This window comes from Sardina pilchardus, chromosome 19, assembly GCF_963854185.1.
Source record: "Sardina pilchardus chromosome 19, fSarPil1.1, whole genome shotgun sequence".
NCBI lineage: Eukaryota > Metazoa > Chordata > Actinopteri > Clupeiformes > Clupeidae > Sardina > Sardina pilchardus.
This window is the reverse complement of record NC_085012.1, coordinates 21,985,268-22,011,595: the sequence shown is the minus strand read 5'-3', so window position 1 is coordinate 22,011,595 and position 26,328 is coordinate 21,985,268. Positions and strand designations below refer to the sequence as shown.

The 26,328-nt window shown below is 42.8% G+C and overlaps 3 protein-coding genes across 5 annotated transcripts; 2 read left to right on the top strand and 1 right to left on the bottom strand.

Moving 5' to 3' along the window:
• Positions 1-1,363: 1,363 nt before the first annotated feature.
• Positions 1,364-3,150, top strand: LOC134066592 (fat storage-inducing transmembrane protein 1-like). Its single transcript, XM_062521958.1, has 2 exons — positions 1,364-1,893; positions 2,178-3,150. The coding sequence occupies exons 1-2, from the start codon at positions 1,658-1,660 to the stop codon at positions 2,857-2,859; spliced, it is 918 nt and encodes a 305-aa protein (XP_062377942.1). The 5' UTR covers positions 1,364-1,657; the 3' UTR covers positions 2,860-3,150.
• On the bottom strand, positions 3,100-7,285 carry psme1 (proteasome activator subunit 1). Of its 3 annotated transcripts, none has more exons than XM_062521960.1 (12): positions 7,223-7,285; positions 6,628-6,687; positions 6,379-6,411; positions 6,214-6,276; positions 5,917-6,018; positions 5,676-5,736; positions 5,347-5,447; positions 4,850-4,918; positions 4,400-4,467; positions 4,125-4,179; positions 3,480-3,566; positions 3,100-3,373 (listed from the first exon to the last, which is right to left on the bottom strand). In XM_062521960.1, the coding sequence occupies exons 2-12, from the start codon at positions 6,664-6,666 to the stop codon at positions 3,293-3,295; spliced, it is 759 nt and encodes a 252-aa protein (XP_062377944.1). In that variant the 5' UTR covers positions 6,667-6,687; positions 7,223-7,285; the 3' UTR covers positions 3,100-3,292. The 3 variants fall into 3 exon arrangements, with proteins under 3 accessions (XP_062377944.1, XP_062377945.1, XP_062377943.1); XM_062521961.1 differs by lacking the exon at positions 7,223-7,285 and adding an exon at positions 6,770-7,131; XM_062521959.1 differs by lacking the exon at positions 7,223-7,285 and having other exon boundaries at positions 6,628-7,129.
• Positions 7,286-13,132: 5,847 nt separating this feature from the next.
• Positions 13,133-24,996, top strand: pck2 (phosphoenolpyruvate carboxykinase 2 (mitochondrial)). Its single transcript, XM_062520951.1, has 10 exons — positions 13,133-13,954; positions 18,150-18,353; positions 18,696-18,880; positions 19,235-19,441; positions 19,802-19,989; positions 21,795-21,957; positions 22,260-22,475; positions 23,523-23,660; positions 24,088-24,183; positions 24,449-24,996. The coding sequence occupies exons 1-10, from the start codon at positions 13,923-13,925 to the stop codon at positions 24,916-24,918; spliced, it is 1,899 nt and encodes a 632-aa protein (XP_062376935.1). The 5' UTR covers positions 13,133-13,922; the 3' UTR covers positions 24,919-24,996.
• The last annotated feature ends 1,332 nt before the right edge of the window (positions 24,997-26,328 follow it).

Sequence of the window (26,328 nt, the reverse complement as noted above, 5' to 3'; positions counted from 1 at the left end):
GAGAGCACCAGAGACAAAGCTGGAGGATTAGGGGGTCAGGCCAGCCTCTCTCTGACTCATTGTCATTTGACTGGACCCTGCAGAGTTCGAGCAAACCAGTCCTCTTTTGAAGCGGATGAATAGACGTGCTGCTATTGTTTGTTTGTTTATTTGTTTGTTTGTTTGTTTGGCCTCTGGCCGTTTTTCATAATATTTAGTTTGCTCCCTAGTGGCTGAAATATGAACTACAGGATTTCTTACTGACAGAGAAATGGCTGGCCTGTTGTGTGCCTGGCACAGTTTGAACAAGTAAATTCCCCTGACACAAAACATTAGGTAAACTAAACTGTGTTGATAGTTACGGCACTCTGACTCCAGTGGGAAAGATAAGATGCTATTCTAATTTAAGATGCCACTGTTACGTATTTAAGAGTGCACAGAGTAACAGTTTTCAACCAACTGAAACAACAGATCTGTAGCCATAAAAATGTTGCAAAAGGGTGCCAAATCAGCACTTTTGAACTCCAGTCAACTAAGAACGAGTGAAATGTGTAATGTTTGTAAAACATCAGAGACCAGACTAAAAAGGGGCATCGGAGTGTTAATTCAGTATTCTGTCACCCCCCTATTCATTTCAGTGAAGTGCTGACTGAGAGAGGCATTCACAAAGCTCACAAAACATTACATCATGTCAACTGCAGTGTAGAGCCGTTAACCTAGTTTGTTTGGCCACTGACATCCACAGAAAATCTCAAAACTGGTTTGGGATGTTTTTCTTGAAGCCTGCATTCTTACCTGTCAACAGACAGAACAATGCAGTCCTTGTGCTTGTTGCCTGTGGAAATCACTCTTGTGCAAGATTAAATGATCTATTAATTCATAGGCTGTTCGGCCTGCCTTGATTGTTGATGTTGAAAAGCTGGCTCAGCTGATCGGTATCATATATGATCAGTGAAGTTGTTTGCCTTGTAATAAAACAAAAGAAAATATTCCAAAAAAGGGAGATCTAATCTGAGTTAAATAAAACAGCATGCTTTGTCTTTGACCTAGTTTTGCTCAGTGACTGTGATGAAATACTGTACACATCTGCTGGTACCCTAATTGAAAAAAAACCCACATACCAATCCAGATTAGAATGTTTCCAGAAATGGAAATGAGACTTAACAGTGAAGGCAAGATATTGAAAAAACGTTCTGATATGCTGCCGAAACAAAATTCGAAACATCTTGATAGACAGGCAGAAGAAAACAAAAAACAGTGAAACAGTTCCCCCCAAGGTTTCATGCCTGAGGCACAGTGGAGGGTGTGGCTTTAGGCAGGGGGGGGGGGCGCATAAACGTGGGGATGGGTGTCACTGCATGAGACCACACTCACTCACAGTTGACTGTTGAAGTTGAACAGACAGAGAAGAGAGGAAGAGCGAGAGAGGAAAACAGAGCAGGAAAAACAGGGAGCACAGTATTACCAGCCAATCGCTTTAGAACAAGCCATTTGATTTGACACCTCACAGCTTTACTATTAAGACTCTGTAGAGGAGTTATTTTGAGAGGACCTCTAGATGGACCACATCAACCCAAACTGTCAGTAACACAGAGAGTGTGGATTCTCTCTCACTGGACACTGGCCCTGGATCATTGACCTCTGAGAAGAGAGGACCTGGGAGGAGACCACTGGAAAGATGTCTCGCGGTGGGCTCAGGAAGGCTGCGGATGTCCTCCAGAACCATCCGGCGGTCTCGTTCGCCCACTCCACCCTGACGGTGGTGAGCGACCTCACGGCCGCATTCCTCAGCCACGGCTCCTTCAGACGCCACTTCCACCTGGTGCTCTCCTTCCTGCTGCTGTCTGGGCCTGCCCTGAGAATGTGGGCCTCCAAGTACAGTGTGTTCGCTAACAAGAACCACTACCTCTACAGGTGAGATGTGGATGACATGTGAGTGTGAGTGTGTGTGTGAGGGGGACAGTGTGTTTTGATGTAGAAAGACTGTTTTATGAGTCTGATCTTTATTAAACAAAAAGAGATGCTTTGTTTTTTTATGTCACAGTGATTGCAATTATTTGTGACCCTGTCTGTCTGTTCTTTCCACCATGTTAATAACTGATACCTTTGGGCCTAAAAACTGATACCTTTGGGCCTCATATTTTGTGAGTGAGAGCGAGTCCCTTGTCTTGACTTGACTCCTTATTGCCTCCAATTAGAATGTTCCTGAGTTCCGGTTGGGGCTGGACCTGCGTGCTCGCTGGATCCTTCACGTTCCTGCTCTCCTTTTCTCTCCGCCGTTCCCTCTCTCTCTCCCTCCGTCACCTCAGTCGGCTGGCTGCAGCCAGTGCTGTGTGGCTGGGCCTGCGCTGGCTCTTAACCTCCCTGGAAGACGCCTCTGGCAGCTGCTTCGAGCCTCTCGGCACCGCTCTGAAAGCCTGCACGGAGGCCACATCTCCTGGGGAAGGCTCGAGACTGCTGCTCCGGGACGGGGAGAGTAAGATGAGCTGCCTGCGCGCCGGGTTCCAGTGGCGCGGCTGCGATGTATCCCAGGAGGCCCTTCTGCTGTGCCTGTGCAGCCTGCTGCTGCTGGAAGAGGCGTCTGCCTTTGGCCGGTGCGTGCGCTCCCCGGGAGCCCCCCTCCGGCTGCTCTTCCTGCTCTGCGCCTCCCTGCTTGGACTGTGGGTCTTTCTGCTCCTCTGCCTGCTGGCTCACTTCTCGCAGTTCCACTCCCAGCTAATAGGGGGAGCTCTAGGCTGCCTGGCCTGGAGAGTGCTCTACCGGGGTTGGTTTCGATTGGAACCAAGCTGGTGCAGTCCGGGAGGGCCCACCAGTGGACTAGTAGCTCCAACAGAACGAAAAGGAGAAGTGAAGAATGGACATGGAGACAGGTTTTACTAATGGGAGTTGTTTAGCTTAGGTTTTTAAAATGGTTACTATACCTGACAGACTTTTAAAATGGCAGGGACACTGAGAAAAATCTCCAGGATGTACATACTGTACATGAGTGTGAAACAGGAATCAGTCTTTACAGGGAAGATTGTGGAGATTCCCAGCACCAATAAAACTGAACTGATCATGACAACAGAACAATATTATTAACAGAATCAACAGAATAATATAAGATCACAAAACCAAGAGTAATATAATAACTGTTTTATTTTGTAAATGGCATTAAAGCATTCGAATACAGCACAGTGGTTTCTGAAACTGAAAATGACTATGAGCACTTTCTCACAGCTAAAAGGATCAAATGGCATCACAAAACGACACATAAGAAGGTATGTTTCACTGCCAGTGTAAAAAGGTGTGTGTGTGGCTTGTTCTCCTTCCCTCAGTAGATGAGAGCTTTGCAGTCTCCCCTGGGTTTCTTGATTTTGTCGTAGTTCTTGTTGATGATGTCATACAACACAGCCTGAGTTCAGAACACAACTCAATCAGAATCAGCACTCATTACAGAATCAATCCAAATATGCATCTGATCTTAGGCTACAAGCCAAAGCTACTTCATTTGAACTCACATATGTGTTGCGGATCTCCAGAACAACAATGCGAAGCTCGCCGTACTGGTACTGGTCCAGGTCATGAACAAGCTGCCTGTAGTCTCCCTGTCAGGGAAGATGGAACAAAAAGGGGTTGAGTAGTGGAACACTCATTGGCATGGCTATGGCATTCAACGGCGCTTCTTATGTTTTCAGTAGCCTCCCCTGCATACACACTTTTTTTCTCAGTTAGATCGAAGTTCCTCTGATTTCTTCTGATTATGGCATGAATCAGGTTCTAAACGGGTTAACTGTGTCCATGTAAACCCACCTAAAGTTGCTTGCTGTCCTCTATTCTCCAATGTGATAGCATTACAACTCATTAACTTAGTCGCTGTGCTAGTTTATAACCGCTTCATGTGTGGTGTTCATGTAATGGTGTTGACATCCATGAATCCCACATACACACATGTTTAAGTTGCTAACATTTAAATGACATTTTTGGTCAAAGTGACTTACAGTGACATCAGGGAACATTACATTGACATTTAAATTAACCGTTTATTGTAAAATGAAACAAGCTGAACAATATTACTTATAGACTAAATAGAATAAAAAACACGACAATTACTTAGAAACAAGACTTTCTCAGGCCATACATATTTTTGTAATAGAACAACTCACCACATGTGCTTGTTTGGAGGCTTTGGCCACTGCATCACCCCTCTCACTGTAGTACCTATAGAGAACAAAACATTGCATCATATACATTCACAACATGACAACATGATGTCCATATATGCTGTCTGTGGTGGCCGAATTGAGCTTATTCACTCTGAAGAGTTTTCAATTACAGTAATTTACTTCAGATTTAGATCAATTTCAGATGTCAGATTCAGATTGATATCAGATTTCAGATTTTTCTACACAGAGGTAATGGGTGGCTTTGTCAGACTTACTTTGAAATCTGTGTCTGGAATCCCTCAATCTTGGTCCGAGTGTTGGTCAGCAGCTCAAACACTTTTTCCTGAAATCATTGCACATTTACCAAACATCCATAATGAAATAGACTTAATATGAAGGGAAAATGCAATATATTTCAAGTGAAAATGATGAACTATAATGTATCTGTACCATTTATCAATATATGTGGCTTTTTAGACTCTACCAAGAACATTTGGATGATAAGAAATATATGTTAATGACATTTAAATCTAATTTCCAACTATGACAGTTCAGTTTACTTCAATCAAATCAACTGATTTGGAACACAATAAATGTATCATGCCTGTACACACAGACTCAAGGCAATGCAATATTCTGTTCAATGTTCAGACTGATCAAGGCAATGGCAATCAGTTCTGTATCTGAATTATTCTGCCATTTCTATAAATACATGATAGGCTAACCTGAACTGCCACGCCAAAGTTATTCCCATCCTCAATCCTGGGGATCTGAAGTTGTACCCACATTGACACCTACGAGAAACAGAGAGGAATATTGGCATGATGACCACAGAGGTAAAATGTTCAGCTACAAACATTACGAGCATAGTTTAGGTGGAAATAAAGAGGAAGGCCTGCACACTTACTCTCTGTGTATTTAATTGATTTGAGTTAAAGTGACGTTTCGACTCTTCAGCTCTTTAACGTCATTTTAACTCAAATAAATGCAATGTACGGAGAGCAAGTGTGCAGACCTTCTTCTTCATGTTGGATCGTTGACTTTTTGGCTCCTGCACCTTAATTTGAATGCGTCCACGTTCCCAAACTAAACATAGTAAGTGGGAATGACAGAACTGTGTGAATAAGAGGCTGTGTGTGTGTGTGTGTGTGTGTGTGTGTGTGTGTGTGTGTTCATTGCAGCCCTCTAATACTAATAAGGCAGAGCCATGTTGTGACGTTACCGTGTTCAGTTTCTCCTTCAGGGTCTGGATGTGAGGCTTAATCTCCTTCAGCAGAGCCTCCAGCCTCTCATTGCAGCCAATGGGACCACAGGTAGGACCAGCTACAACAGACAGGTCAGAGGTCAAGTACAGCGCCAAAGAAACATTTGTTGATATCGATGATAATGATGAACAATACTTGAAATCAGATGTTGTTTATATTACATGACAACCATCTCCAAGTCACTGACGATATGGTTAAGGAATACTAAAAAAGCAAATCTAGAAATTATTCATTTATGCCAATCTGTGTCTGTAAGGGCCTTGGAGTATTTCACTATTTTAAATACCATCTTCATCCTCTTTGTCACTGTCCTTGTCCTTGTCTTTCTTGCCTTCCTTGGCCTCTTTCTGCAAATGCAATAAAACCTATTGAATGGAGTGTGTAACAAATAGAGAACGGAAACATGCTAAAATGTGCTTAAATGTTTAGAATGTCTGGACGTTAGCGCTTTTAGAGTTTACACAACTCGCTTATGAAAGTGAATGGAACTAAATACAGGGATCTGAATGAAATTGTGTTTCAGTGACCTCCTCTTTCTTCTTTCTCTTGAGTTCCTCCTTGGCTGGGTCTGGAATTGGGATGTCAAGGGGAGCCTTCAGCGCCGTCATGTCTTCCAGACTGAGAGAAGACTGAAAAGAACCAACAATTGACAGGCTATCATTAGGAGATGTGTATAGACTCGAGGTTATTAATCCCTTAATGTTCCCAGCACTTTCCCTCCAGAAGAGATTTTTTAAAAAAATGAGTTCAAGTAGCATTAGTGTACAAATACATGCATGCTACTTTGGAAACACACTGCAGTGGCATGGGTCTTTCATTTTTACCTTCAATAGGGCATCCATCTCTGCAATTTTTTGAGGGAAGAATGTTGTGACCAGCTGTTCTGCCTAGAATATATATATATAATACAAATGAATACAACAGACTGACGTCAGCACAGACACAGAACATTTGAGCAGATAGCTACACAGGCTAATAGCTTGACTTACCTCTGAGGTGAGCTTCTTGCAAAAGCTGTCAACCTGGGATGAGATAGAATGTTTAGCATTTCCTTTTGATGGCACAATGTTTTAGTACGGTCACTAGGCCTAGGCCGAGTTCAGAGTCAGTCAGGGTCAGGTTTCTGCATGCAAACGCTATCCCCACTCACTTTATTTAGTTTACAAAGTTCTCTAACTTGTTACACTTAATATCATAGAGCTGTTAAAACTTGGATCCACGTTCCTAAAATGTCTTACCTGTTTCTTCGACGCGGGGCTCATGTCCATGGACGTCATTGTAACAATGCGAAAGTGTGGCTAATTTGGTTACACAAGAAATATGTTGTAGATAAAGTATGTAAACTTTTGATCATTAATAGACATGCAATATACAACAGACCTTTCTTGCAAGTTATATCACCACGTTATTCGCACAGGCTACGAAATACGCTGCAGTTACTCAGCAAAAGAAGCGAAAATGAAAGTAAACTAAACGATTATGGGACTTCCCGACTGTCTTTATTTTAATTCCGGCTATTGCACAGCACACTGGGAATTGTAGGATAGCCTCCTGTTTATCATTTCAAATGCCATCAACAGTTAAACCTTGCTTGTCAAAATACGTTCGCATCCAACTTAGGCTACTTGCAGCCATTAGTAAGACATGTAGGCTACAATGTTGCACATTGCGGTCGGATGTTCAGACATGTTTAGGTTGTAGGCTACTTTGAAAACAAGGCTGTGAGAAAGAGAAAAGAGCAACTTGTTGCAATGCCACGCATAGCCTAGCGATAATAGTCCGTTTCGCACCAAAGGGATTTTTGCAGAGAAAGCCCTTCTTTTGCATTCTCACCAGACAGATGACCGTAATTCCTTTCAGCTCCCACCTCAGGGCAAGGTCTTTTCTCCTATGCTATAGGTCTACGTTGATTGGTCCAACTCAATAAGCCAAACCCACTGTGCAACCTACATTCACCAAGGGGTAAGCGAACATCTGGAAAGCACCACCTGCCTCTAGCATTCCACTGACCCTCATTCATTTTGGCGTCACTTTGACAGAGAATAACTTTATATCTGAGACTTCTAAAGAAATACAAAAATGAATTTCCTATACGTTGCTATTGGAATCCGAGGTTAACATAATAGCTTAACATGCCGCCGGTCTCTTAGCTGCGCGCGCCATGCTGTGCGCGCACCTAACCTAGGCTCTGGATGATTAAACATTGAAGGGGTCTATGAGGGGGGACGTCAAGGCATACAGCCAAGGGAGAGGCCCATAAAGAGAGTGAATTCTTATGAAGTAACATTTATCCACGAACAACTATTTAAGAAAATGATATGAAGTTAAATAATAAAGTGGAGGTAGCAAGGTAGCCTACAGTATATGGGAAAAGATGACTTGCAATGGAAAAAAAAAATTCAGTCGCTTAATGGCAGCACAACAAGCCATAATTGAAAAAGTGATTCTAATTGATGTCTAATTAGCCTAATTAATGTGTGTGTGTGTGTGTGTGTGTGTGTGTGTGTGTGTGTGTGTGTGTGTGTGTGTGTGTGTGTGTGTGTGTGTGTGTGTGTGTGTCCAGTGTCCATGTGTGTGTGTCTGTGTGGTCGACCGTGTGTCCACCTGTCCGTGTCCATGTGTGTGTCCACATCCACGTCTGTGTGTGTCCGCTTGTCTGTATCCGTGCGTGTGTCCACATCCATGTCTGTGTGTGTCTGTCCGTGTCCGTGTGTGTCTCCATGTGTGTTTGTGTGTCCATGTGTGTCCTCTACCGGCAACATCCCAGTGGGTGCTGGTGAAGCTGGTTCGGGTGGCTCCAGTTTTTCCCCATTTGGTCCTGCTGCTTCTGCTTGTGGCATCCCTGTCTGGATGTTTGTATCAGTTCAGGCTGTCCGTTTGGGGGAACTCCCTTTAGTGGTCGCTACTCCCCTCCTTGTGTGCTTTTCTTAGTGAAGTAGGCCTACTGCTAACCCATCCCTTTTGGTCGTGTTGGTGTGGAGCACCTTTGATTGACTTCTGTGTGCCAAGTGTAGGCAAGTTGCCATTGTGTTATTTAATAATAGAGAGAGTCTAGAAGCTTTAAAAAATCGGTAAACGTCATAAAATGGAAATGGAAACGTGTTTGTAACATATTGTTTTTATGTTGTCAATTTATAGGTTGCAGGTGCTGCCCCATTCCTGTTATTTTGAACCCTTACACCCCTGCCAACTTGATCACTTACCGCTGATGTCAGTTAAGTATGAGGGTTCATGGCTTAGGGGTTAGGGTTTAGGGGAGAGATTGGGAGTTAGCCTCTATCACTGCCCAAGTGGCATCATCATGAGTGTGTTCTTTCTCTGCACCAAACTGAATAGGCCTACATTAGAAATATTATCAATACAAAGGTTTCTTGCATGATGGGAATGGACAACTAGTCATTTCTGACCTGAATGGCAAATCAATCAATGGTAATCTTTTGAAAGCCCTAGTGCATTTTGCAAATTGACTTTCACTAAACATGTTTGTTCCGTCTTCATCCAATTAAGTCTTGTTTGGTACATTTAGCAATATAGCCTATTATTTGTCTCCACAATTTCAGTTCCAGTGTAGAATTACTACAAGCATACAGGGCATTACACAATCTATATATACCACACCCTACCTGCATGAAAACATTTACTGGGACCTGCGCATCACCTTGGATTATCCATGAGTAAACCTGCTGATTTCTTGTTGGTTTTTCTCAGAAATGCCAACACTTAAGGCCTTAAGTGTGCATGTGTGTAGTTATGACAGAAACAGTGTCATCACATTCAAGCCAGAGTCCGTGTGTGTGCCCATATTCACAAAGCTTTTTATGTTACTGAACACTATAATCACACTTAACGTTGTTTACTAAACATTTTCTCTTAAAAGCTTTTAAAACTTTGTTAAGACTTACAAAGGAAAAATGACAGCTCAAATGATATGAGAAAGGCTCCATTCCGTGATTCTCAAAGCACAACTTTGCTTGCAGTGACCACCGTGATGAATAATGCTGATGAATAAGACGCAAAGAACAAGAGACAAATACATATAACGTAGACAGGCTACAAACAATCTTTATCTTTATGATGACACCTAAGCACTTGCAGGAAAGTTAATTATAATTAAATGTTGCATATACAGCAGTTAACGTTGATTGGGTTTTGCTTGGTGTTATTACATCCCTTTCCAGCTACAATATTATTACCTCCCAAGTGTGTGTGTGTGTGTGTGTGTGTGTGTGTGTGTGTGTGTGTGTGGTTTTTTTTTGGTGTGTTTAATTGTGTCTGACATTTGTCACTTCTATATGACTGACTCATGCACATTTCATTTCATTTCATTTCAAACCTTTATTTATACTCGTAAGGCATTGAGGTTTCCCTCATTTACAATGACGACGAGTTTACAGGGAAAGGTCGTGCATTGATAATAATAATAATAATAATAAAAGAGAAGGAACATAACACATTTAAAAATGCTAAAAATATCATTTCAAAATATATATATACATATATATACATATTTTAAAAATGAATAAAACAAATATGTAAATGAAAATAAAATAAGTAAAATAAGTAAATAAACTAGAAACTAAAAACAGTTGCAATTTGTAGAACAGAGATGTGAAACCAATTGCTTAAAAACAGTAGCAGAAGGCAATATTTCTAGCTTTAAGGTTTGTTGCAGAGCGTTCCAGGTACTAGGGGCATCGAAAAGAAATGCAGCTTTGCCAAGCTCTGAGTGCACACTAGGGACCCTAAGAGTGAGCCAGTTGTTGGATCTAGTTTGGTAGATGACATGACAGAGATGATGAGTCAATGAGTTTGAGAATTAGTCATTGTGTCTTTATTTCTTCAGAAATGGCAACACCCAAACCTACAGTAATGTGTACAGAAGTGGGTTGTAACCCTCTAAAAACAAAACCTGTTTTTACCAGTTTTGTAATCATGGATGTTATTACCACCACGTCCTTGCTGTGGGAAATATGCCTCAAAGTAGGCTATATGATTGCGGCCTTATTCTATATAGGATCGAATGATTCTCTTTCTCAAACCACACCGCCGTCATTCATGTGCAATGTCCAATAAAACCAGTAGGTGGTAGAAGAGCTTTCATTGGGTAAAATAAACATGCGAGATTGCATGATCTATCCTGAAAATCCAGAGTTCTCGTGAGAGCACAATTTGAATTTGCTTACCAAGTCACTCTGGCAATCAGCAATGATGCTCATAACCCATGCCATTCGAACTGAGCTGCACCAATCACATCGGTGTATCTGGTGGGCCAGAAGCAAGCTAAACAGATGAGAGCTCTACTACGTCGAAGTCCAGAATCAGTCAGTAAACAATGGTCGTAGTGTTATCCAATTGCATGCAGTGATATTTTCAAATCTTGGTGCCACCCCTCGAGCTGGGCCATTTTCATTTACTCATAGCCAGCCCCTAAATCTTTCTAGATGTGGTCTGGATTTCCAGGCTATATCAGCCTCTTCAAGAAAAATCGTCTCCTCCCATGATTTTTGCAAGCAGTGGCATTGTTAGATAGATGCTGATGGATTGAACTTTCAATCAACCCTTCTGATAGAATGGGTACAAGTTCCACCAAAGGCAAACAGGGACACAAAGAGCACTGGCATCACTCACAGTAAACACTCCAAACTCTCTAACAAGCAAAGAAACCTCCTTAAACTGTCAACAAACAAATCACAGCATATCAGATTATTTGTTTTCATCTGCTATTTGGACATCAGTGGAAAAGACAAGTAATGTCCCACTAAGGTGGCATAATCTAATCACACAGCAGATTCAGCTTCAATCAGTGCAATGACTTTACTCACAGGGTAACACCTCCAGCATTATTTAGACTGTGGAAGGGCTTGATATACTTGGTTTCAAGTTTGAGTGTATGCAGGGTCCCTCACTCTCCATGTGTCAGACACACAAGGGTTTAGTAATCATCTGTATTGCACGTCTGTATATTAAAGTCTAACACTTGGCTGACCATTTTGGGGTTAGACTAATTATCCCAAATTATTGCAGAGCCATGACATTGGGAACATGAGTTGAAATAGGATCATATTTTTTTACTTGCAAGACAGAAGGAGATTGAACTAGGCCAATTAGACAGTTGGACTAGCTGTTTGATAAACACTAAAGTGACATTTTGCACTGCTCAGAGGAATTCAGTGACACATTCTGAACCTCCTCAGAGGAGAGCGTGGAAAATTACCCATGTAGCTCTAACACTGACTGGATTATTTGGATGAAAATCAGTCTGACAATCTGTACTTGTACACTATTTGTTGATCACTGTAGTGCTTTTATTCCATTTCTTTGCACCGACTGTTCAAAAGTCAACCCGAGGTTCTTGGACCATCAGTTATTTATTGATTTGGTAATGTATTCCTGACGATCACATTGTGGCACTGATAGAGCTTTAGTCTCCTAACAAAGTCCATGGGGCAAAGGCCGCTCTGCAAAAGTATAGCTGTGCAGAACGAAAAACAAGTGAGGCGGTGCAACATAACAGGAGACATATGGAAATTCTAACAAATAGAAAAATCTAAAAAAATCTTAGGGCAGAAAACTTTAGAATTATACATGCAAAAGAGATGTAATGTTTTTTTTTTTAAATAAAATGATACATAGGTCTGAACACTGTGCAAATGTTCAACAGTACTAAAGCTGGCAAACAAGGAGGTGGCAAAGTGATAGGACATTTCATTTCAACCTAAACGCACAAATGCCTAAAGAATAGAATCAGAGCCAAGTATTAGGACTTGGAATTCTTCATGCAGCCAGCCCCAATTAAGATATATTTTATGTGGCCTATAGGCTTATTATGGCCATTTCTGCAGAACATCATAAAAACAGAAATGTTTTCAGAAAATAAGGGTTTTCCAGCATAAAACACATGCATGAGTATTTAAAATGTTTTCAGATCTGGAAAGTAACTATATAGGCTACAGCTTGTTTTCAGAAAATGTCTGTGCCAACACGTGGCTGGATTGCATGGTTTCAGACCATGGTTTATCATCTTCAACAGGCTGAAGTTTAACCAGTTGTGTGATGTACTAGTCTTATCTTTCAATGTCCTACTCCTTTATTTTTCTTCCCCCCTCTCTCTCTCTCCACACACACACACACACACACACACACACACACACACACACACACACACACACACACACACACACACACACACACACACACACACACACACTCACACACACACTCACACACACACACACACACACACACACACACACACACACACACACACACACACACACACACACACACACACTGCACACACATGCTCCTCCTACATACATACACACTTTGTTATGGAAGTCAGTTTACAATATGACTATGAATGATCCCAAACCCTGTCTGTGCTTAACGCAATAAACTAGTCCGCCTATTGATTTTACTGTTGAGTTTTGGTTGGTATTGTATGCATTAGACACCACTGCCTTGAAATAACACGTGAAACACAGTGAACATGTATGTTAGCAGTAAAAAAAACAGTTGACGTTAGACCGGATCGTTAAAAGCAACTATGTGGGCTATCATTTAATTTAGGCTATAACCTAAGTAGGCTACATACTGTAGCAACAAGTAATTTGGCTCAGCGGTGTTGAGGAGTGCCCCCATGGTCATAACGTCACTGGAAGCTTCCTTGACTTCCTGGCCAAACTTCTAACTTTTCACAACCACATCTGCTGACTTGGCACTGCGTCGTCATACTCCGTAGGCTACTACTCAGGGGATGCCATCCTAACCTTCGAACCATCCCATCTTGGACTTTAACAGGACCTCATTGATTTCTGAGGCAGGACCATCAGCTGCAACAGCAACCAATGCAGCGACAATGTTACAGAGTATTCTACCGTGAATAAAGGAACAGGACTTGCATCAGCCGGTGGCAAGCCAGTATTGTTAGTTGCAGGAGAGCGAAAGGTGTAAGATGTGGAACTGATCGAAATTAGTATTTAGAATTTTGCGCGCATAAGTTTAATGTTTGTACTTATTTCTCGCCTTACAGGTATTCGTGAGGTTGTCTTAGCTTTGTGTTTAGTTAGGTTTCTGCAGACCTGTTGAGCCTAAACGGATGTGCCGACAGTGTCAGTGAATAGGCTATAATCATAGACAACAATCCACCAATGTGGTAATCCACCAATCTCGGTAAAATTAATATAGAGTGGAATTATTTAGCGTATATTAATACAGCTGTTGGCGTTGTTGGTTTGGAATCTTCATTTGCGCTGACGGAAGAGGGAAGAGGGTCGCTTGTTGTCTAGAATTAAGACAGTAGGTGTGCGTACTCTAGATAAGTTACACGTGTTGCTGCTACGAAAGAGCAAGGTTCTCTTTACGCGTACATCAGTTACCTCAACTTAAGACCTCTGTCCACGAGACCAATCAGATGTGAGAAGTGATTGGCTCTGGACGACGCACTCCATAATACATTGCAGCATCCGTTTTTTTAATAACCACTGGATACTTTTGGATTCTTGGTATCTTGTTTACTACCACATCGTCGAAGATGTCGTGCCTTCTATTTGGAGTACTGAGAAGGTATGTATTAAAATACAAAATGTGTTACTGAACTTTTTCTCAGCTCTTTTCCGGATTGTAGGCTGTGGAACGAGATGTACAAGCAGATCGTGCAATAAATTGTACATAGCCTTATGTACACGGCGTACCCAGAGTGCCTCAGTAAGGATGTAAACGTATAAGTCTTGAGAGGTTTGCATTGTCTACGAACGTAGGGACTGTCACTACAAAGCTCAGACAAGCTGCTGCTGGGAATACTGTTGTCCTGCAAACCTGAATGGTAATTTGGAGCCTGAAAGACTGTTCCAGTGCTAGACAATACTCCGAGACACTATCTTATTTAAGAGATTGCACTTGGCATGTGGCCTAGTTAAACATCCTTCTCTTTGTTTACTTTTTGAATGACATATTATGGGTCTTCGTGTTCATAGGCGCTATAACATTATTTGGTACACTTTGCGCAGCTTGGCCAGCAATAGGTTCATGTCATATGCTTTATCACGTTATCATTCCATTCTGATTGTGTTTTTCCAAAAACCTGTTCTATAGGAAACCAATCCAGTTGTGTAGGGTGCCTCCAGCAGAGTCTCGCTTAACTGACTGAATATCTACCTCAGGGTTGAACATTGCTCCTTTGTATGTTTGCATTGGAGAGGGTGGATGCCTGGAAACCAATAGTGGAATCTGAGTTAGTTTTCCATATACTGTATACTGTATTTACCATAAACTCTGGTATGACATTGGTATTAAAGCTTTACACCGGGTGCTTAATTCCTTAAAGTAAGACACAGATGCAGCACAAACAACCGTGAAATGAATACTGTGTTGTATAGCATATAATTTTGCAACCTGATACCTTGTGGTAATCCAATAGGGAAAATGGAACAAGTGTTAACCTCTGTGCCCTTTTCCCTGACTTGTATTTGATAGCCAATAGATATGACCAAGCACACAAGTGCTCTGGTTGCTGGAAAGAAGCTGTGCAATCTCTTAAAGGAGATCTGCGTAGATGAGCACTCTATCTGACTGAGGCATCCATTAGACTCAGATTAAATCTGAATAGCTAAATGGGTTAATGTAATGTAATGTAATCAAAGCCAGTGCATTGTACTTGTTGTCATGAAAGTTGGGAAAGAGTAATATTCTGCTGTCTGTATTGGGGAGGGGTGTCGGGGTCTGACTATGTTCTGACTGCATTCTGCTATTGTGTTTGTTGTGTGATTGGTGTGTGTGTGCGCGCGTGCTAGTGAGTTTGTTTGCACAATGGTGACGTCTGTTTGTGGGGTCAGCACAGAAACCCCATAACATTATGTGTAATGAAAAGCAAACTTTGATTCACTCTCAAGTTCCTCCTCTTTTTTTCCTGACAACAACCTCACACAGCCTCTGTGTGTGTGCTTGTGAGTTTTTTAATCTGTATTTGTTTTTTAGTGCATTCTTGCTAAATGATTATGTCTAACCACTCTCATTACACATTGGTTAAGCTGCGGTGTACACATAATTTGTGATGGCCTTGTCAAGACCTGTGTGCGTTCAAGTGTTGCACACATCTCTGCAATATGCCCACAGAGACTGTGAACTTGTACAATTTTGGGACAAGTGGGTGTGCTTGCGCTTTGTACCTCGTGATTGGCCAGCCCATCTGGAGGTGTGTTTGGACACTGAAGAGAGATGGAATGGAGCAAAACTCGAGAGAGAAATAGAGAGTGAGAGAAATAGAGAGAGAAAGAGAAGGGTTGAATGGTTGATACATTTACAGACTTATCTCTGCTCTCACGCTATGTGCTTCTGTCTGCAACATTCTGTTACTGCATATCCATACTGTTCCCCAAACTCCACAGGGAATTGCCACAAGGGAATTGCAAGCTATATTGGAACAAATCTCCTGAAATGTGAGCATGCATGTGCAAGTAGATACAAATTCCGTATGGGCCATCAGTTTCATGGACAAGATGATTGGATCAGAGGGTATTCTAGTGATATGCAGAAGAAGAAAATATATATATTCTTGAGGGTATGGAGTTGTTCAACAGACTGCATCCAAGTCCATGCTTTGAGCTCAGTGGTCAGAGGGTTCATAATAGAACTGGGCTGGGTGGTGAAGAGCTGGGGGGGATGGGCGAGACAGGAATGATGAGATAGGAGGATGGTAAAAGAACAGGTCAAAGGTCAGGGATTAAAGCAGTGAGACACAACAACCAATAGCAGAGTTAAAAAAGGAGAAAATACATCTCCCCCACGCCTTTCAAATATCTCCCTAATTTTACTCACAAGCCACTGTGGATACGAGTCACGTTTTGTGTAATTGAAGACATTCTCTGTCAAGTCAAATGACTGACCACCTAACCAATAATGCTGTGCTGTGCTGGGCTACTTAGTGGAGAGCCACAGCCCAATTTATGACCCTGTCTGCACTTTTTGAAGCTTTGGACTGATTGTTCAGTACCTAAACAAAAAGGACTGGCCACTCTTTAGTGTGGACTTTGTTCTCTGCTTTTTCTATAGGCTACTTCCAGGAAAGTTGGGAGAAAGTTTTCACTCCTTTACCTTTCAATGCTTCAGTTTATTAGAAAGAGCGCGGAAGACATTGGCTTTAATCATTTAGATATGAATCTGACCTCTGTTACAGTGGGTTTATGATTAAATATGTTGATTTAGCAATTTCACCTCATGGTTACATTGTTAGTGATCCGAGAGGTGATGCAAGAATTGTTCTTGGCAGCAAAACACATACAGGACCACCTATGGCCACATCACAGAGCCAACCTTTCTTTCCAAAACGTTTAATGAACATCTTGCTGCCCTATATTACTGGAGTACTGGTGGTCACACATTTGCCACACGACCAGCTGAACAGGGAAACGTGTTTTCAATTATTTGTTTTTTTCTTTTTCTTTCTGAAATTTGTTTATGAATAAACCCTTTGACTTAGAATGCAGCTAAGAATGACACCAACCAAACCAGTTTTCCAAATGCCTGGATGTCGGAGTTGATAGTGAACGTTGGGTTAGTGTACTGTAGTTGGCAAGTCAGATCCTGGTAGCCTGTGTTGACTGCAGGACAAAGCAAACAGGATATAGTTTACAGCTGCTAGAGGATATCAGGTCATACTGAACAATTTGGACGATAGACAATAGAGACAACTTATTGTTAGTGCCTTTAAATGTAATACTGTATTTGAAATATTAAATACTGCCCTGAACAATTTGGCCCTTATGTTTTAACACTCTGGGCTGATTGCTTGTTAATGTTCAACATACTAACCTAAAATCAATCATCTTAAGTGGAGCTTCAATGATCTCTTTTCCCAGAGTTCTTAACATCTTAAGTCTTTTGTAGCCTTAAGAAAACCATGTCCATTCAAGGAGCAGCATCCTATTTCAGCTGATCCTGGAATCACTCTGTTCAGTTCCTGGTTAAGCCCTCCAGCATATACCTCAGGGTTCAGAGTGCAGAATGTGTAGTTCAACAAGCTCAAAGTCTCAAGTGTGCCATTTGCTTTAATGTGGCTTTCCAGCAGATAATTTCTTTTAGCAGAATTGTCATACATTTGCTTAAAATACCAGTTTGACTGGCTTTCCTTCGGGCCTTTTAGGGGAATTAGGTCAGAAAATGACCCCAGACCTCTCATGTTCAGAGTGAGCTTCAGGTCATTGTCTCAATAACACCTGTCCTCGAATGCTGTGTCTCTTGAAAAGCCTCATTCTGGAGACTGGGCATAATGCATTCAAGGCATAGCTTATAAGTCTTCGTTCAAGAGATTTACAAAAATATTGATTCATTTCCTGGTCTGTATGACATAAACCTCCCCATAGGATGCAGTTTACCCTCCTCTAAAATCATCCTTTCTCACCGATTGCCGACTATATTTTCTCCACATTTCAAATATTCTCTAGTATCCTTTTCAGCAGTGAAACACACACTGTCTTGGTTATTTAGGTGTTGGGTTAGGTATGAGGTTAGTAACACCATGTTGTTACTTGAGCAAGACATGTAAAATGTGTAATCACACAATGCACGCGATAATAACAATAGCAATTGCATTGTTATGATATTGTTTGTTCATTCATTCATTCATTCATTCATTCAGTCAGTCAGTCAGTCATTAGTTCATTAGTTCATTCATTCATTCATTCATTCATTCGTTCCTTCCCTCCTTCCTTCCTTCCTTCACTTACTCACTCACTCATGAATTCATTCATTTGTTTGTTGTCAGATCGGGGACAGCCGTGGGGGTGCGCTCCCTGGCCTCCGTCCCCTCCCTCCCCCCTGCGGTGGCTGAGTTTGTGAAGGGGGCAGTGGATGAGTGCAAGCCCTCCAGGGTTCATGTGGTGACGGGGTCGCCTGAGGAGCTTCAGGACATTTACGCAGGCCTGGAAAAAGAGGGCATGGTCAAGAAGCTGCCCAAGTATGAGAACTGGTGAGTCATGACATGATCCGTGTTTTCCAACACAAGGGGGCGCTGCATGTCAGCTGCACTTTTCAGATAGGATAAAGGTATTTTGCATGTGTATGTCATTCCAGGTTTTTCATAATGCATAATTTGTTGTAGTCATTTGGTTTTCGTTTTGTTTTGTAAACACTAAACTGCTTGTTTTGTGATGGTCAGTAAATACTGTCTATGTCCATTACAACAGTTACACCTTGCACTTCCCATCATCATGTGTTTGTGTATGTGTGTGTCATGTGTGTGGTATGTGTGTGTCATGTGTGTGTAATGTGTGTGTTATGTGTGTGTTATATGTGCGTTATGTGTGTGTAGCTGGCTGGCACGCACAGACCCGCGCGACGTGGCTCGTGTGGAGAGTAAGACGGTGATCGTCACTAAGCAGGAGCGCGACACCATCCCCATCCCCAGTGGAGGGGTCAAGAGCCAGCTGGGCAGCTGGATGAGTGAGAGCGACTTCCAGAAGGCCAGGAAGGACCGCTTCCCTGGCTGCATGGCGGGTGGGTGCAAATGAGATGCTCACGCTCACACACACACACACACACACACACACACACACACACACACACACTCACACACTCTACTGTCAGCCTCACACACATTCATTCAGGTAGGTGTAAATAACACACACACACAAGCACACAAAAGCATACACACATACACAATACAGTCAGACTCATAGCATGTACGCACACACACAGATACACAGACACACACACACACATTCACACACATAATGCCACAGTTAAATTCTCTGATGATTCTCTGATGCTTCTCTGCCTTGCTGTGTTTCTAACCTGTCTTTCTCTCTTTCTTGTTTTTGTCTGTCTGTCTGTCTGTCTGTCTGTGTGCAGGGAGGACCATGTACGTCATCCCCTTCAGCATGGGTCCGGTGAACTCCTCGCTGTCCAAGGTTGGCGTCCAGGTCACAGACTCCCCGTACGTGGTAGCTAGCATGGGTATCATGACCCGCATGGGCAGTCCCGTCATGCAGAAGTTGGCAGATGGGGCAGAGTTTGTGCGGTGCCAGCACTCACTTGGCAGACCCCTACCTCTGACAGGTACTGACGTCAGTTTGTTCTCTTCTGGGAATTGGATGGCAGTCAGTAGATTGTGTCACTGTTTATCTTTGTATGTCATTTAAATAAATTAATAATAATAAAAAAGTCAGTAGGTTGTTACAACATTCTTGCTATGCTCTGAAATAAAGTCAATACTATATAATGGCCATAATATATCATTTATAGGTCTGCCTATTATATGATTTTAGTTACAGCTGTAGAATCTTGTAATATGCTAGGAGAAGAGTAAGAGATGTGAATGACTCAAGGATGATGTGAGTGTTTACATTTCATACGAATATATAAACAATATACCTCATACTGCCCCCCCTCCCCTCTCTTATCCTCTTTCCGTCTCAGCTCCACTGGTGAACTCGTGGCCTTGTAACCCCGAGAAGGTGCTCATCTCCCACCTCCCAGACACCAGGCAGATCCTGTCCTTCGGAAGTGGCTACGGAGGAAATTCCCTGCTGGGGAAGAAGTGCTTCGCCCTGCGTATCGCCTCACGCATCGCCAAAGACGAGGGCTGGCTTGCCGAACACATGTTGGTGAGAAACACACCCAAACACACACACACACACACACACACACACACACACACACACACACACACACACACACACACACACACACACACACACACATAAACACACACACACACACACACACAAATGGCGACATATTTTGCATTGTACTCATACAGCCATAGAACAAAGAGCAGTCGAGCACATGCCAGTGAGAACGCGCCCTATCACACGTCCACGCTCACGCAGACATACACACTTTGTTCTCTACATCGCCTCAGACATCAGAGATAAGGGGTTGCCAGCTGAAGATATGACGGTCATACAGTACATACACCTCCCTCTTCTTGTTGTTTTTTGAAAGCTGAAAACAAAGGTTGAAGCGCAGTTCTGTCAGTAGACCACTAGAGGGAGAACATGCCTGGAAAATGCCATAGCAGTTGAATGTTGGGCAAGATTAATGATGACATTCTGGAAATGCACGATTGCGAAGTTGCCTATTCCTGTTACATCAGATTTATATATTTAAAATAACGGTTTATGCCGTATCCAGAATTTCCATGTCTTATTTAAACCATACAGAATATGCTGTTGATATTTTATGTTGTGTCCTTATATTTGGTTGGAAACTTGTTCTGACGATTAGATCAGGGATTTGATATCTCTTAGTGAATGTGCTCATAGACTTTGCACATTAGACTTTTGAATGTTGTGCACAGAACATAAGAGCACAGACATAATCACCAGTATGAATACCGTGATCATAATGAGAATGTGAGTCATACAATATTCTGTGAGAGAAGTTAACAAACACAGGAGACTTCTTTCTGTCTTTGGAAGAGGAAATGCCTTGTGCTCTGTTGTCAGGAGGTGTCTTAACAAACAGCCTGGGAAGAATAGATGAAACACTATTGCTTCTATTTCACTTTATGGAAATATACCAGCTGTGAAGAAATGTAATACTTTGCTGTCCAAAGGGATCCAGTTCATATCCGTGTTGTGCCAACAATGAGCTTGCTAAATAGCACAGACAGAAACACAAGCTAAAATAGCACATCCTCGCACAGTCCAGAGTGTTACAGAGATTTTAGTGCCAGCTAAATGAGAGACTAACAGTGACAACAGCCACCAATGTCTCTGTGCAGCTAGTGAACGTAACAATCATGGCTTTCCAGAAGAAAGAGCTTAACTGATTTCAGCCTTCTCAAAAACTGGCTATTTAAAGAACGTTGAACCATTGAATCATATAAGTTCACTGTTGTTTATAAAGCTTTGCTAAGGACAGTTAAGATGCTGTAAGAAAAAGAAGGTCGGTCAAGGGCACTCAGTTAAGGAAAAATAAAGCCTTTAATAGTACATGGCAAGGACTAAAAACATGTTTAAAAACAATGTTTTAGTCCTTGCCATGTACTATTAAAGGCTTTATTTTTCCTTAACTGAGTGCCTTTGACCGACCTTCTTTTTCTTTCTTCAATTTTTGCCCGGCCTCAAAAGAGCACCAGTTTTGAACATACTACAGATTTATTTACTACTCCTAGTAGCGCTCTCAGTACTTTGTCTTTTTTGGTCTACAGTTAAGATGCTCTTGAAAAATGTTACATTGAAGTGTTCAGGATGACGTCCCATTCAGTCATCTCCTCTGATGCAAATTACAGGACAGAGCCATGGTCATGACCTTTTTAGTTATGTCTTACTGACTGTTTAGTTATGTCTTACCCTGGGAGAAACCCTCTCAGTACTCCATGACTCATTGGGACTTTGACTGTGACCTTGTGTTGGGAGCTCATGACCTCGTCTTCTCTCTGGTTTTCCCCTGCGTGTCCCTGTAGATTCTGGGCATCACCAACCCTCAGGGAGTGAAGCGCTACGTGGCGGCGGCGTTCCCGAGCGCTTGTGGGAAGACCAATCTGGCCATGATGAAGCCGGCGCTGCCGGGATGGACCGTGGAGTGTGTTGGGGACGACATTGCCTGGATGAAGTTCGACAGCCAAGGTGAGCAGAGGAGCGAGAAACATATATCTGAGGCCTGACCTTTGAACTATGAACTGCTCTGGCCAGCTCAATGTCAGTAATAGAAGCACTGCCAGCCGGCTTTCTTTACATTTTAGTTAATGCTAACTTACTGGATATTCAGTAAATGAATTCTGAGTGAAATAGAACACTTCCTTTTTTTGAGGGGGAGGGGGGGATTTGGGGTTATCAGACATATTGACGTCCTTTTCTACTTCCTTTTCATAATTTCTGTTTACATTTCTCTGTCTCTCCCCCATTATCTTTCCCGCCATCTCACGCAGGAAAACTCCGAGCCATTAACCCAGAGAACGGTTTCTTTGGAGTAGCTCCGGGCACCTCCATGAAGACCAACCCCCACGCCATGGCAACCATTGCCAAAAACACGGTCTTCACCAATGTGGGTGAGACCAGTGACGGAGGGGTCTGGTGGGAAGGCCTGGACGCCCCTGCCCCTGGTATCGGCGTTACAGACTGGCACGGGAAGTCGTGGAAGTTCGGTAAGACATTGCTATCATAAACCTGTAACCAGTGCCCAAGAGTTAGGGGACCAACATTTGGCACTTATATGGTGAAGTTATTGACATACATACTTCCCTGTCTGTCACCACAAAGGTTATAGCCCTTCTCTGCCTCTAAAGCTTTCTTTGGCTTTTTGGTTACTTTGTTTGGGATCTGTGCCTTTTTATTAGCCTTGTAATGAATCTACATTGAATCTGAAGAGTGCTAGATTTAACCCTTTTTTACATAGATTACATTTACATGAGTTACACAGATAGGCTTTAAACGTTTTGATGTCAATAAACCATGGGATATCCAGTGGTAATCATCAACATGTGTCTTACTTCACATAGAGTCACATCCCATAAATGCATAAACTGGATGTTGAAATTCTCCAAATGTCATATCTCTAAAGATTTTGCAGAAGTGAGACAATGGACATGGTTATGTTATAAAATCATTACACATCCCACAGAACTCTTCATTTTCAGTGTTCAGTTTCAGGGAAGAAGTGATTCAGTTGAAAAACACAAAAGCTTATTGAGAGCAAGCTGATCTAACTAGACTATTGACTCAGGAACTCTCTAGTTCACCATTCTTCCCTACACCCTTCATGCATCAGCTGTAATTGAAACATTCATTTGTCTGTGTAAAAATCTCGATTCCATTTTGATGAAAAGACTACTTTTTCTGTTATCTCTAACTAATTGACTGTTTAATCAAATGCATTTTTGGGGTACTCGGGGTAATATATTTTAGGTTTACGTATTGGTATAGTTTTAATAATGTGCAATAAAATGGTTCATAAAAAAAATAGTTTATCTGTAACTACAAATGACCAGTGTTCTTACCACCAAATATCATTAATCAATCAATTAATCAAATTGTAATCAGTTGTTGAACTTGATTTTTTTTTTCGTTCAGTGTATTTGAAACGTGTCGGCCATGTTTATTCTACACTACTATGTGTCCCAGCTCAGTAGTACTCGTTACTCTCTGTGTAGTACTCCTCTTCTCTGACCCCCCCATCTCTCACGCGTCCACAGGAGATGGCACTCCCTGCGCCCACCCCAACTCCCGGTTCTGTGCCCCCGCTGGTCAGTGCCCCATCATCGACCCCCTGTGGGAGAGCGCCGAGGGTGTGCCCATCGATGCCATCATCTTTGGAGGCCGCAGACCAGAAGGTGGGCGTTAGGGACCATGGAGGCGTTGAATAGAATAAATGTGAAAAGGGAGAGCAGGTTGGAAGACTTGTGTCAAAAGCCTTTCCCTTCAATACACCCGAAATATAACTTGAAAGTGTTTCTTTATGATAAAGCAGTACCGCAAATGTTCTGTGACCTCTGATCGCATGAGATAGAATGGGGAAACAGAAGGATGAGAAATTTCCCCGTCATCTCTCTGAACTTCCTCTTGAGCATGAATGTGTGACTCCTGTCATTCTCCTTCTGTCGTATCCCTTTTAACACACACACAAGCGATCACACGCACACACACACACCCACACACACCCACACACACACACACACACACACACACACACACACACACACACACACACACAAAGATATTTCTTATGTTTTATTTATCATTGCTGCTCCCTCTCCGTAGGTGTGCCCCTGGTCTATGAGTCCTTCAACTGGCGCCATGGCGTGTTCGTAGGGGCAGCTATGAGGTCTGAGGCAACAGCTGCAGCAGAGCATAAAGGTTTGGGCACTACTTCTTGCCATGGCAACTTTGTGAGGGTGGTAGGTTGTGCTAGAACTGTTGCTGCACAACACAGTCTGTTACATCTGTTTACCAGATATGCTGTACAGATAGCCAGTGTGAGATAGAAATGCTTGTAGGTGTTTCCTATAAAAATGATTCCATATATTCACACACCATGCCAGTATGCGTGGTTAACGCTTCTGTATACATAACATAATTGAACTGAAGTTAATTACAGTGTCATTTCTTACTTGTCCTGTAGGAAAGTCCATCATGCACGACCCCTTCGCCATGCGCCCCTTCTTCGGCTACAACTTCGGCGACTACCTGGCCCACTGGCTGAGCATGGAGTCGCGCAAGGCCCCCACGCAGCTGCCCAAGATCTTCCACGTCAACTGGTTCCGCAAGGACCCGGCCAGCGGAGCCTTCCTGTGGCCCGGATTCGGCGAGAACGCCCGCGTGCTGGAGTGGATCTTCCGCCGCTGCGGGCGCCAGAGCGACGACGAGGCGGCCAAGCGGAGCATGGTGGGCTGGGTGCCCCAGGACGGCGGCATCAGCACGGAGGGGCTCGGCGGGAAGGTGGACATGGGCGCGCTGTTCGACCTGCCCAAGCCCTTCTGGCAGCGCGAGGTGCACGAGCTGCGGGCGTACTTCACCCAGCAGGTGGGCGCCGACCTGCCCGCGCAGGTGGGCGAGGAGCTCAACGCACTGGAGGAGAGGGTGAGGGATTGAGCAGGGAAGGAGAGAGAGAGGGATAGATAGAAAGATAGATAGATAGATAGATAGATAGATAGTGATGCACAAGTGGAGGAGAGGGAGGGATGAGATGGTTTAACTGAGATCATACAGAGTTGGGGGTGGGGGTGGGGGTCGGGGGTGGGCTAATGCCAAGACAATGGACACTAAAGTTAATGAAAAAGCTACTACATGATCAGTTTTTTTATCTTTTTTTGGGGGGGGGGGGGGGGGCTAATAGGAACATGTGAGGCTGTGAATTTGACATTCCGTGACCGAGGCGAAAATGTGAATTGTGCGTGTGAGTAACAGTGTCATGGAGTGGCAGAAAAAAATAACCTAACGTCCTGTGCTCCTGACCAAAGAAGCTAAGCCACCTCTTCATTCTGAGAGCAGAAGTTTGGGCCGTCATTCCCTCAAAGAGGATTTCATCAAGCAGAGCCAATGCAACCGAGCAGTGCCTTACTGACACCTCACCATAGCTTAACAGAGAAGAGACATCCGGTGTTTACAAACACAGCCCCACTACATCTGTGGGAAAACAAGTGTTCCATGGATCTACCACCTCGTAGTCTTTTAAATAATTACTCGTGTCATTTCTCATCAGTGGATTCTCTTGAAATCCTCAAATAGGTCAGAACCACAGTGTTTTTGAAGTGGGGTTTTTTGGCTTTGGAAGAGTAACAAGGTTGTAGCAGCGCAGCGCATACGACTGGGAGCGTTTAGCTGGAGGTTATGGGCTGTTGGACTGTCTGTCCTTGTCTGCTGGGTTGCCAGCAAGCAAAGGAAACACATTGTGATGGCTCAGGGAGCGAATCAGTCACTTTATAAAGAAACACACACACTATGAAATGATTCCTAGTTGAAGTTTTAAATGTTTTTAAAAATCAAGAAACTAAAACTATTTTAAGCCAAAGCTATTTCTCAATGAATCAGTAATGCATGGCAAGTTTACACATATTCTACACTGACGTGTCTGGACCAAAGAAAATGCTGAACTGTTTTATCAAAACTGATTTAATAAAAAAAAAAAACATACATACATTTCTGAGCGTGTCTTTTCCAGATTGCAAATGTTTCTCTTATTTGTCTTGCTGGTGTGTTTACGAGGTGCTTTTGTAATGCAAAATGTTTATTGATTTTTCAACGTAGGGAAGTGTACAAAGCATTTGTCAATAATGGTCCAATTTTCCCTGAACCCCCTCCCCCCCTCCACCTCCCCATCCCACACAATCCCTTACCAACACATGGATCCGCATTGGTCAGCGGAGTACAAATACATGTTTGAAGCAATCATACAAACAAACAACAACAAAAAAACCTAGCAGGAGCACTGAGCTTCTCATGCACTAGGGATGCTCACCATCAGAAGCAGCGAAATTTAAAGCGAAATTCTTAAATCTGACC